Source organism: Trematomus bernacchii, unplaced genomic scaffold (genome assembly GCF_902827165.1).
Source record: "Trematomus bernacchii unplaced genomic scaffold, fTreBer1.1, whole genome shotgun sequence".
NCBI classification, from domain to species: Eukaryota; Metazoa; Chordata; class Actinopteri; order Perciformes; family Nototheniidae; genus Trematomus; species Trematomus bernacchii.
In genome coordinates, this window is record NW_022988043.1 from 988,617 (window position 1) to 1,001,186 (window position 12,570).

The 12,570-nt window shown below is 39.5% G+C and overlaps 1 protein-coding gene across 3 annotated transcripts in view; it reads right to left on the reverse strand.

The window, feature by feature from the left end:
- Nucleotides 1-2,971: 2,971 nt before the first annotated feature.
- Nucleotides 2,972-12,570, reverse strand: part of rhobtb4 (Rho related BTB domain containing 4) — a 39,136-nt gene continuing 29,537 nt past the window's right edge. For all 3 annotated transcript variants that reach the window (XM_034117784.1, XM_034117785.1, XM_034117783.1), the window contains 4 exons: nucleotides 9,806-9,956; nucleotides 9,432-9,520; nucleotides 9,183-9,288; nucleotides 2,972-8,602 (listed from right to left, as the gene is read on the reverse strand). In XM_034117784.1, the coding sequence (XP_033973675.1) occupies nucleotides 8,424-8,602; nucleotides 9,183-9,288; nucleotides 9,432-9,520; nucleotides 9,806-9,956 (525 nt within the window). In that variant the 3' untranslated portion in view covers nucleotides 2,972-8,423. The remainder of the gene's footprint in view (nucleotides 8,603-9,182; nucleotides 9,289-9,431; nucleotides 9,521-9,805; nucleotides 9,957-12,570) is intronic.

Sequence of the window (12,570 nt, forward strand, 5' to 3'; positions counted from 1 at the left end):
TTTATCTGATAGCTGAACTCACAAACGTACCAGCAGATGACTTGGATTTAAAAAAACGATTTAGATCAGACCGGCGTGATACAAGAAATAGAAGCATCAGAGATATGTGGCAAAGTTGGAAACAAAGATACTTGTTGGAAAGAGGGGGGGAAAAGACACAATGCACTAATACATGGCCATAGATGCACTTTTATGTGAGAGTGTGTGCATGTGTGCGTGTGAGAAAGAGAGAGAGAGGTCTGCACATTTTCTTTGAATTTGGGTGTCTTCTCATCGGGTGCCAGGTGAGATCACTGCTCAGCTATGCGCCTTCACACACTTGAGATATCTTCCCCTTGAGCCTCAGTGTGTGTGTGTGTGTGTGTGTGTGTGTGTGTGTGTGTGTGTGTGTGTGTGTGTGTGTGTGTGTGTGTGTGTGTGTGTGTGTGTGTGTGTGTGTGTGTGTGTGTGTGTGTGTGTGTGTGTGTGTGTGTGTGTGTGTGTGTGTGTGTGTGTGTGTGTGTGTGTGTGTTTGTGCACTTTCTTTGTAAACACAAACAATGGTTCTGAGAAAACAGCATTCTGCTTCATTCTCACCTTAACTGTTTCAAACTTAATAAACATAAGCTTTTTACCGCCTCAAGTCTTTGAGGTTGCCTTGCTAAAGTGAAATATGACAAGCATAAGCAAATGGCAGGGTTATGCAGAAAAAGAAAGAGACCACAAATCTTTGTTAAAAAAGGAACTCCATGTCCGCCTCCTATACGAAACAGGCCTTAAATTAGACCGTGGTGTCAGGATGATAAGGTATTCATAAACTTTGCTCTGAGAGGCCTTGATTTAGAGGTGTGTGCGTGCTGGGGGGGGCAGACAGTTTTGTCTATGGAGCAGAGCTTCGGGAGGTCTGGACCAACAACAAGCAGATGAGATTAGATGACACTTAAAGGACGGTAAAATAGAGGAAGGAATGTGTCGGTCACTCCTTAACCCACTGACCTCATTTCTAAGTTTGGTCCACTTTTTTTATAAAATGTCCACGAAATGTGTGTGATTTTGTATGTGTGTAAGGTTTATGATTGTGGCCATGGAAACTTTGAAGCTCTGCTCAAATACAATCCTACCCTTGATCAGCTAAGACTGTGAACATAAAAAAGTGCTGTCCAAAATCAAACATCCTGTATTATATTTAAATCATCATATTCTTTCTCAAGCATCGTCGAAGATTCATCTATTTTTAGCTTCTATCGTATCTGTATGGTCAATGAAGATGCTAACACATTCACAATCTGGACTGTTGGATAGTGTTTTCTCTTTTTCTCTCAGATTCAGATCTTCTTATCTACTCCCAGGGGAGCCCTGCTAAATGAGAGCCAGATGTTGTGATGTCAGCACGTGTCTGTGAATCTTAAACTGTGTTCTCCGATGCTGCAGTGCGAGAGGAGGGGCAAGGTTGTTGGGAAACTTGAACACAGCTTACAGATCAAACAGCTGACCCAGCATAAAGGTCTGTAATCAGTGTTCAAACCGATGCTCGTGACCATGGATGATGCTGAGGTCTCCGCTGTAGAACACCCTCTAGTAAATATCTCAATTTACTAGAGTAAGAGGGAACTGGTGTACGTCATTGGTTGTTAAGGCGTATTAATGCAGGTCTACTGCTGTGTTTTCCCAGAAGTCTTGTAACACACATGCAAACACATGTGTTATGATGGCATATGGACACACATGTTCAATTTCCCACAACCGCCATCTTACCTCATCAAGTTTCTCATCATCAGCCACATCACTAAACATCACCATGGGAACACCCGGCCCACTCCCCCATGTTTCTGTGGCTTTCTGGGATCCCTCACCAGATTTGCTCTATTAAAAGTCTCTGCTCACAGCATGTTGATCTTGATGATGCATGTGCTGAAGGAACCCCTGCATGAGAGTTGCTGATTCAATCTGATTCCGTTTTCAAGAAAATGTCAAAATAAAATCAAAGTATAAACATTTAAAACAGTGCAATTCCTAGAATATTTCGAGGACATCTTTTAAAATGACTACTGAGAAAATAAGGCATTGATGATAAGATAGAAGATGATTGTGGTGTTTCACATGTTTATCCTAATTGTATTTGAATTACAATCAAGATCAATCAATAAAGCATGATGATGTACATGCGTATATCCATGTACACCTCAACATGAATTAATTCAGGTAACTCTTGTGAAGTAAAACATTTACCATCAATGATCTTCTTTTGGGCATCTCAGAGGGCCTAAACCTCTGGGTATTGTAAATCATTCAAAGAATCCCCTGCTTATCGTAGAGAGGCTGCCAGAAGACCTTGAACTGCTGTACCCTGGGTGGCAATACATACACAAAACAAATAGAATAGGTTTTGAATCTATTCCCAAAAAAAAATGTATTATATGAATCATAGTACAGTTTCTTTCCACTAGGTGGCAGAGTTGCATCAAATGTGTAAGTTTGCATGCATTGTGGGAGACTTTGGGTTCAGGAGGGGGATCTATACTGTGTCCTGCTTTCCGTTGATATGTTGAACTGTTAAAAGAGACACTTACTGCAATATAGTTTCGCCAAAAATCCATCATCACTTGTACCGTAACTTGCCTTAGTTTTATTTTGTATTTACTTTTATCATTTCACATTTCCTCCTTAATGAATAAAGGTGATGGTGAGTTCTGTGAATGCTTTAAATAGTTATTCCTTGTCAATATTACAATTGATTATTGATGGTTGGTGTTTTTATTTTTGTTTTAGGATTTTAACACACTGTATGTAGGATATGAGAGTTGATAGTTGATTTTATGTTGATTGTTAATGTGTTATATTGTTTTGTGGGTCTTACCCTAAATAAAGGTTAAATTATGCAATTGAATTGCATCTTGAAATTGAGTATCATTAAGTCCAGAAAAGAACAGACTTTTATATCAGAAAGAAATACATTATACAGAAAACACAATAAAAACTAATATCAGACAAGTTCAAAAGATTAACAGTTTAATAAAATCCATGTCAAACATCAAAATACTGAAATGGCATAAAAGGAAAACAACTTTTTTCTAACTTATTTGTTTTTAAATTTTTTACAAATCACAGTGGTTGAAAAATATTACAAATTTGAAGTTCCAAAACATTTTTGCAACAGCAGCAAAACATTCTGATTGTTGCATGTTTTCTTGAAAGCCCTTAATAGTTTTGTGAGTGTGGTGTGTTCTTTCTTTTGCCTGTTGTTGTAATACACACAATTATATAAGCAGTAAATGTTAATACAACTCAATGTACGAGTCAATGGAAACTAAAGTTTGTAACAATACATACAGTTTACACGTTCCACTTCAGAATGACAGTATATAGACCTGGGATTAATCACATGTCGTGTGTCTATACAAACACTCTCTCTCTCCTTTCTGTGCTTACAATCCTATACAGCATACACTAGCTTAGTATATCAATACAGTGTGGTGGCAGTTAGAAAGTGAACGGTTAAATCCAGCTGTGACTCAAAATGACAACAGTGTACTGTACTTTGGATAACAACTATCATAATTAAAGCATAATATATATAGTTGTCACAGCTAATATCTGCCTTTTATCCAACCAGTAGTCCAAATATGATCCCCATCTGATGTTATGCCGGATTGCAACTTAATACATTGCTGCTAAATAGTGGAAGCATTAAGGTAAACTATTACATTTGGCTTAGAGAGAAATATATCACACAAAAGTGGAAAAGAAATAATATATTTTTACTTGGATGAAGAAAACTGGTAAATATAAAGACTTAACATACTTATCAAAAATGATGTATTAAGCTACATAATAGAAAGTGCAGGCACCTGAAAGAGTGCAAAACATTATTTTAAAACTGCTGGTTTGCTGGGTTTCTTGGTCATTTCATGATTTAAGTTGCGCAGCTTTAGCATAGATGAAATACCATGCTGTAAAGCTCCATTTCTGTGTCATAATTGGAAGTTTTCACTAAGACCCAAATAGCCAGTGCTAAGATAATGTACATTAAAGAAAGCTGCCTACTTTTATTTCTGTGCTTAGGTGGGTATTTCTTGGCTTGATCAACTTTATTTTGAGCCCAAGAGGCTGCAGGTGCAGCGCCGCCAGCCTGTACAGAGCCAAAAGAGTGAGATTTCACTGAAGGCACAGGAAAGGACACACCAAAGACTACAAACAAGGTGTTCTCTCAATCACTAGGCCTGACATTTAAAAAGGAAGGCCAGGCCTGCGGAGAAGGAAGAAAAGCTCCACTTAAAATAAATGAGGAGAATGTGACAGTAAAAAGGATGTGATAGGATAGAACAAGACAATCAGGATGAATACCAAAACCTTATCTCCCACTCTCTGTGTGGCTTTGGCCTGTAGGGGTCAGTGTGGAGCATAAACTGAGGGCTGAATAAAACCAACAAGGTTTAAAAGTTCAAATGTAGAATCTCTGTTTCTCCCTCTCTGTATATCAGGGTTTCTTAACCTTTTCTGGCCCATGACCCCGTCTCTTTATCCCAACATTTTGAATGTACAATATTTATTAGAGAATTCTTAAGATGTCATGAACTGGAGGTTAACATCTCTAAAAATAAATATTATACTGATTATGATAATTTATTAAATAATATAATTTTAGTTTAAGAAATGTCCCACGACATCAAATGCATACCAAGTGACCTGAAATAGGGTCCTGACCCAAAGGTTAAGAAACGCTGCTGTATATACTCATGCATCTGTCTAACAGCAGAAACATACATCATGTTTTACCCCATTCATCTGTCAATACATACAGGCTAAACCCAGACATTACACTTGGCCTTTAGCCATTTGGGAAATTCTTAAAAATATTTGCATAACAGAGCATGATTTAAATTTAAATGTTGCTATGATGGTTTTCAGGTTTGGCCCTGTACCCAATATCTTACAAATCACAAGAACAGGCTTAATTGATTGCAGTAAATACAGTAACAGCATAATGGGGACAGCTGCACAGCAGCAACAGATCCTCTGCATTACCTTTTTTCAAGCAAATGTCCCAGCATGTTTTATAATTAGTGATGCTACCTTGAGCTGTGCTGAGTTTATTTCTTAACACTGAGTTGTGCATAAAGCCACAGCTACTGTGGGGTTTGTTATCAACTACTTAAGTAAAGAAGCTGGACATTGTCGTGTTTTTCAGCTCATCACTGAGCAAATTGTGGGAAATTCTGAAAGACTTAAGTGGAAATATCATGCTACAATCATCAGGTTTAAAAACAATCTTACATAAGGAACAATTCATGCTAAGCACAGAAAGGTATAGTCATATACAAAAAAAGAAGAAAGTGCATTCCAACACCAAGTGTCATTATAATGACAAAGTTAGGCCACCATGCAAATTAACCACAATGTTAAAGTAGTAGCACTTTTCCAGCACACAGGCCAGCCAGTGCTCATTAAAAAGCTTTGTTTTCTCAAAGTCAGTGGTTTTGAAGTTACAGTATAGGAATCAACCTGTAAGTTCAATTGTATCACTACCTCTCAATCAACAGTGGAAATTTCCAACCATGGTGTCATTGTTCATCCACATTATTACCAATCTGGAAAACATGCTTATTCAAGGCTATATGATTAGTCAAACCTACTGTACTACACTCTACAAAGAGTTTCATTTAAGGCCATTTGTCTGCATATAAACCAGCAGCAGGCCTGACTATTGTCCACAGGCATGGCTCCAGTTGGCTCAAAAATCCCCTCAGGAACTATAATGGCTAAGAGTGCATATAGCAACACGGTCATCCATTTTACAGCTCTTGAACTATCGTGTACATTGTATACTGTATCCATCATGTCAAACACTGCAGCACCTGTCTGCGTGTTTAAACTAAGATCTCGCTAAAATCCCAATCTAATTTTTGTTTTGTCCAACTATAAGGCACACGGACCACAAGAAGAGTCTTAATGGGTCATACCAACCATCAATAAGCCAAAGCTAATAGCCACCCCTTCTATTAGAAACTAAAAGGTGCCCATGGAAGTCAATCAGAAACTGTCCAAGCCTTTATTTTATTTTATTTCTTAATTCCCAAAGCACTGCAATGGGATGAATTTGAAACAGTAGTAAATCCAAATTATGTAGGTTGCATGTAATGCTGGCTGAGACTTGTTCAATTTTTCCACCACTTTCACTCTTTTCTGAAAGGAATCAGCTCAATCTCACTTGGGTCTCGTGGGATCCTGTCTGACTTCTATTTCTGTAGCTGACAATGACTTTAACACACCTCCCATGGTGATCGTCAGAACGCACCACATGTCTAACACCATCTCTCTATCTCCTACCGTTGCCTGGCTAAAGCTGAGGGGTGCAAACCCACAAATAGAACAACATGCTAATAGAAAACTTGCCGCCGCAAAGTCTCATTTTCACATTCAGTGATGAATCCCAAAGAAATTAGCACCCTTAACAAGAAAATCATATTTGCTTTCATCTGCAGAAATATATCAAATCCTTTGAGAGGAACCTCACAATTTCAAATTCAATCTAAGGTAATATAATTTTCCTGGTTAACAATGAAGCATAACCAAACACACCAATGTTTTTGAATTCAGTAGGATTTAAAACCCTTTCAAGTTGTTACCACTGTATGTAAAATGAGAAATCTGCACATTCTAAAATGAACAACCTATTAGACCTCTTAGAGACTGTTAGCATTTGGAGAAGAAAATGTAAGGTCAAACAATGACAAAGTTGAATACCATCATTAATATTTTGCCCGTTAATCGCAGGTCAACACTAAACAACTAGATAGACGCTTAAACTGTGAACATAAAATCCAATGTTTGTGTGTTTGTTCATGTGCACACTGTCTTATTGTGTCTTAAGCACCATTTTCAATTCCAGCAAAAGAAATGGAAGGCAATGTCCAGCAGTTATACATTTGTCCTGACACCACAGGCTGAAAACACCACGAGAAGGGATTCAAATACCATACGGCCTCCATCCCCCACAAGCCACTTTCTCTTTTCTCCTCCATCCCTATAGGAAGCAGGGAATCAGAAAAGAGGGAAGTGAGAAAGAAAACGATCAAAACAATCACAGCTTTGGTTTTCAGAATTACGTGAAAATGAATAGTCACATTAACTCCGTTTTTAAAATGCACTATTAACACTGGGCTTTAGCTTTCTCTCAACACTCTGCAAGGATTTAAGTTATACTAAACTGAATAACTTAAACTAGAGTGACGCAAGCGCAGGCACAAAAACTCCTGTTAGTGTGAAGGTTAGTGCCGGGGCCCTGAGCAGTGCTGCCCCTAGTGGTGTAGCGGTGTAAAGGCAGGCTGGCTGAGGTGCAATGGACGTAACACGCACATTTGTTTAATACTGCATCCATCATTCCTCAATGGCAGAGGCATCGAGTAAGGCGAGCCCTCTTTACTCCCATCATTGCTATAGAGTGGTCACTTTGAATGTCTCTGAAGTGCAGATTGGTGAATCCAACCAAGGAGAGCTTGTGTTTCTCATTTATGCGCATGTGGTGTGCAGGAGGAGGCGGTGGGAGTTGCAGGGGTGGATGATGGACACCAAGGACCACTTCAATACTAGGCTGGAGGCTAATAGCTATGATCAAGCCTTCTGACTGGAGCATCCCGAATTGCCAACAGGTTTAGGGTTACCAAACTTAGGCTCCAGATGAACAGTCCCATCGTTGCAATGGTAATCAAGGTTCACTTCCTGGGAGTAGTGTGTGTCATTTCCCCTGATAAGTGTCCAAGAAGGTGCAGATAAAAAGACCAAATAATATCAAAATTATAATAATTACATTGTTAAGTGTCAGTTCCTGGGATTCCAGTGCTGGTTTTAGAGCGCAGGATCTTTTGCACCAGTCTGCATGTGCAAGCTAACAGTCTGCGTAGAAGTGAAGGCAGAGGTAAGCTTCCCGAGAGAAGCAGCAGTGGTTAATGTGTATAGTCATTAAGGTCAATGTGAAGGAAGGAGACTGAGAGAGATAAAGAGCCCTTGGTCCCTGTCCAATCACTCAAAGGCTGGGACACTGTGAGTGCTGGTGGGGGGGCGGAGCTCTTGTGAAGGGGACAAGGGGCTGCAATGCAACGCTGCTGCCCTTATAGATCAGGGCGTTTGGGAAGCATAAACTCGGAAGCATTACTCAATCATTCCAACCGCAAACATACACTCACACATCAACGCACATACCCTTTAGTTAAATCCTAACTTTTCACACAAGCTTACCAAAATGCACTCATGAAGTCACCCACAATTATAAAGAGGCACATACATTCCCCCAAACATGCTGACATTCAGGCGTAGTAGCACTGAGAGTCATTTCGCCACTGCTAGAGGACTCAAAGCCACATCCTCTGTATGTGTTACAGAGGGGGTTAGTTATTCAGGGGTAGGATGATCCGGGTCAGGATGAAGAACAGTATGGGAGAAACCATTTAGGAGACGTGGGGAGAGGAGGACGGATGTTTCCAGAAACACCAGCCCCGTTTGGTGTGCTGCTTGCGTAAGATCTCCTCCTCACGCTCGCGCTCTTTCTGTGAGCGCAGATAGCGGTCCTCCTCCTTCAGGAACCACACAGGAGGCCAGCGCTGCTTCTCAAAGTGCCTCTGGTTATCTACAGAGAGGGGGACAAAGACATGTACAGAAAAGGTGATCAAAAAGATGAAGGATTTAGGATTTCAGGTGTCACTTCAATAATCCATTGATGCCGTAAAAGAGTGGATGAAAGAGCCACTACATAATAAAGCTATAAAAGTTTAAAGAAATAATAATGACGTAAAAAAGACGAGACAAAGGCACAACAGCAATAAAGGTGTGAGGACAAGTGAATAAGGTGAGGCCACTAAAGATTATTTTACGCATTAAACCCATGAGATCAAAGTGTTTTACTTTCGAGCAGTAGTTCTGCTTCCTTGGGAACACATTACAACCTAATAGTAAAATGAATTCACACCTTCATGAAATGTTTGATTTGATGTGGTCTATAATGTACCTGATGTTAGACAGAAAACAGCTCATGAGGGATTCTTCAACTACTATTTTTATTATGTTTTCCTTTCGTTTTACCAAACAAATAAAAAAACATCTCTCCCACTCCAACCAAATGCTTCAACAAGTTTCAAAATGTGTAACAGATGAACTGAGGGGAAAGCTGAATGTGTGAAAGGCAGATTATCAGGGGGAGGTGACTTTACCTGGAGACATGACCTTCATTTCTTTGGGGAACTTGCGGCAGATGCTATTGTAATTTGTGCAGATGTGATGGAGACACCAAGCTGATAGTTGCTTGGCATTGTGGAACTGCAAAAACAGAAGAAAAATACTTGTTAAAGATGTTATTTTACAGCTTTAGAAGAAAAAGCCTTTAAAAGGTAAGAAAAAAACGATTGAACATATTAAGATCAATGGGATAAAAGTAAATAGACAGTTTTGTATGAACAAACCTGTGCAAGCTCGAGGTAAGCCAACACTTGTCCATCGATGTCACCTCCCTTCGCTGACAACTGGAGAAGCTCATCCACAGCGTGCTGTTCTGAAAATGCACAAATGTTCATAATCATGTCAATATAACTTTTTACATGCACCACTGACATGACACATTTGTATCTTCCAGTCATACATTCTGGGTCTGTCTTGCAGTCTGCATTGAACACTACTCTCTGCACTTCCAATATTTTAAGCCATTGATAAAAGGCATTTTGTGCAAACAGAAATAAAGCTCTTTCAAAACCATGTCCTGCCACATGTTGTTAGAAATAGACAAATAAATAGGTAGTTCTCTTTGCAACATTTCTATTACTGCAGATGCAGTCTTTACCTGTGAGGGCGACAAGGCGGGGCAAACACAGACGGTTGGCGAGAATAATGAGCTCCATGGGCTCCAGCCCAGGAGAGGGTGTCAGCAGACTGCAGTACAGGAACTCCAACACCCCGCGCATACAGGCTTCGCTGGTGTTAGGGATGGAGACCTGAAGACAAGACCAAGATCAAACAAAACAAAAATGAAGAGTAATGAAGAGCTGTAGGTCAATGTGGAAATAATGGACTTAAATGTAGGCTTTAATGTAATGGCTAGAAATGGTGTATGGTCCAAAAGAGTACTATCAAAGAAACCAGTGCAGTGGGTATTTGGAGGTAAAGGGCAGAAGACATTCTCTGGTTCCATTTTCTTTGATCTAGACTCAGATAAAAGTGATGTTTGGTGGAAAGCATGTTGTCAATATGGCCCAAAGCAGACAAAGGCAACCCTGTTATCTGACCCTGGAAGCACTCGCATAGACTCGTTGTTCTCCTGAGATACATGCATCAGCATGTCTAGAGATGTACTTAAAAAGTTAGCAACTGTAAGTGATGACTTTACAACAGACACACAGAGTTAAAGTCAGTAAAGGGGAATACAACATATATTTAAAAGTGGGTAAAAAGGGCCAAATTCGAGTCCACATAAAAGCAATCACAGGCAATGACCTCTAGATGTCGCCATACCATCATTTAGACCATAGCTACTAAAGGCCCCCTGGTCATGCTTCTCTTTTGTTTGTCCCACTTTTCCACTTGGTAGAGATATACATACATGCATAAAAAACAGCTTGACCTTCATACAGGCCTAATTACTGATAGCCGGGCATTTCAGCGACAGATAATGCAGTCTAACCCCAGGAAGGGTGAAAGGAAGGTTAATGCTGAGGCAAGTGATGACCGGCCCCCCTCCAGGAGCTCTCCCTCCGAGTGTCCCCACAGAGACGCTCTTCAACTTCCATTACCATAGCCAATTAAGAGAATGTCAGCTGGCGCAACCTCTCGTTATGACTGAAAAGTCACAACACCAAGACAAGGGTGGTCTCTAGAGCATGAAGCCCCAGCTGAGGCCAGGAAGCAACAGTGAGTGGATACATTCACATTGAAAGGATATTTATGGATAACACCAATGAGCTGTGCTGACAGGTGTTCTTTTGTTCTCTTGGTCTGCTGTACTAGAGCTCAATAACTAGTTTAGTGCAAGTTTATTTTATTTGCATAACAACAGATACAATAGATTAGCCCTTCAAGGACATCACTTAGGCTTTAAAAAACTTTAAACTCAACGCAATTGAACATTTAGAGACGTAATGAGTTGAAAATATTTAAAATAATGTGTGGGTGAGAGAGAAGCATAGTCACACAGCCACCACCAAAGATAAGGATGGTACAAGGTTTAAGGAGTAAGAATGAGACTTATTCTTCTTTTACTGTGAAAAAAGTCTTCAGAGATTAAAAAATCCTGTCAAATTTGCAGTCTCTTCTTTTTTCTTGAGCAGAACAAGAAAGGAACAGACTTCTCAACTTGTAACACCCTACTGGGACGCACACTTCGATGATGAACACAAAACCACACACCTGGAACATAATCCAGGGGTGTACCATGACACACTCAGTGGTGAGACTGTACAACGGTCCACACAAACCGTAAACATTTATTTTGACTTGTGGTTTATGACACCATAGATAACACCTTTTTAACTATGACTGATATCCAGAAAGATGATTACTTGGTAATGTGTCTATAATGTTGCAAGTTATTCTGATGATAATCCTGCTTTTAAACACTTATCTTAATGCAATTCTGCACAAAACTAGACTGGTCTTGTTATCACACAACCGCATGAACACTGAAATGTGTGAGCCTAAAAATACCGGGAAGGAAGTGTGAGATGAGCAGGAAATAGCATAGCGCTGGCTGATCACATGCTACTTTCACAGTTATAGTTACAGTTTCTATTCATTTTCTGTATAATTGATTTAAATAACAATCTTCCTGAACCTAAAGCAACAGTTTTATTATTGTTGAGATCATTCACATATATAAAACCATGTTAACCCTTGTTTAATGACGTTTTATTCTTCATGTTCTTGTCCTAAAATGAATGAAACAGGCCCAGTTAAATTTGATAAATTCTATGGAAGTGTAAATGTTTTGTTTATTTGGAATAGGTCTAAGAATATTCTCCTGTATAAAACTGATTGCTTGTTCAGAGGTAGATGGCTTTAACATATTACCTGAAATAACTGTAAAACCAATCATTTAGATATGATTCCAATGGAAGTTAAACAATAATATTAAATCATGGCTTTGGTTTATAAGATGAGTGCCTGATAGTGAACATGATAGGTATGCCAGTTTACAATCTGGTAATCTGGCATGTTTTTGGATTACATATAAAAATCACATTCACTAATTAGCAAAGAAAATGTACATGAAAATATAAATACTAGTGCCCACAGCTTGTTGTGCATTCTGCCTTTCAGTCTTTGTCTCGAGGGCACCTGCCTTCTTTGCCAGCCTCAGGCCATAAACAATGCCACAATAGTCACTGACATGAAGCGTTTAGAGTAACCATAGACACCGGCAGCCCACCGGCAGAAAACACTGTGCCCCCTCACTGATGCTGATGTCCTGTTTTCACCATCGTCCACAATAGCCGCAATTGCTTTTTTCACTCCCACTAGCATGGTGTGTCTTAGAAAAACCATCCATGCCATCCGCATGAAAACAAAATGGTTTATTTCTTCTCACATGCCTTCAATAACGTTGAGCTTTAAACT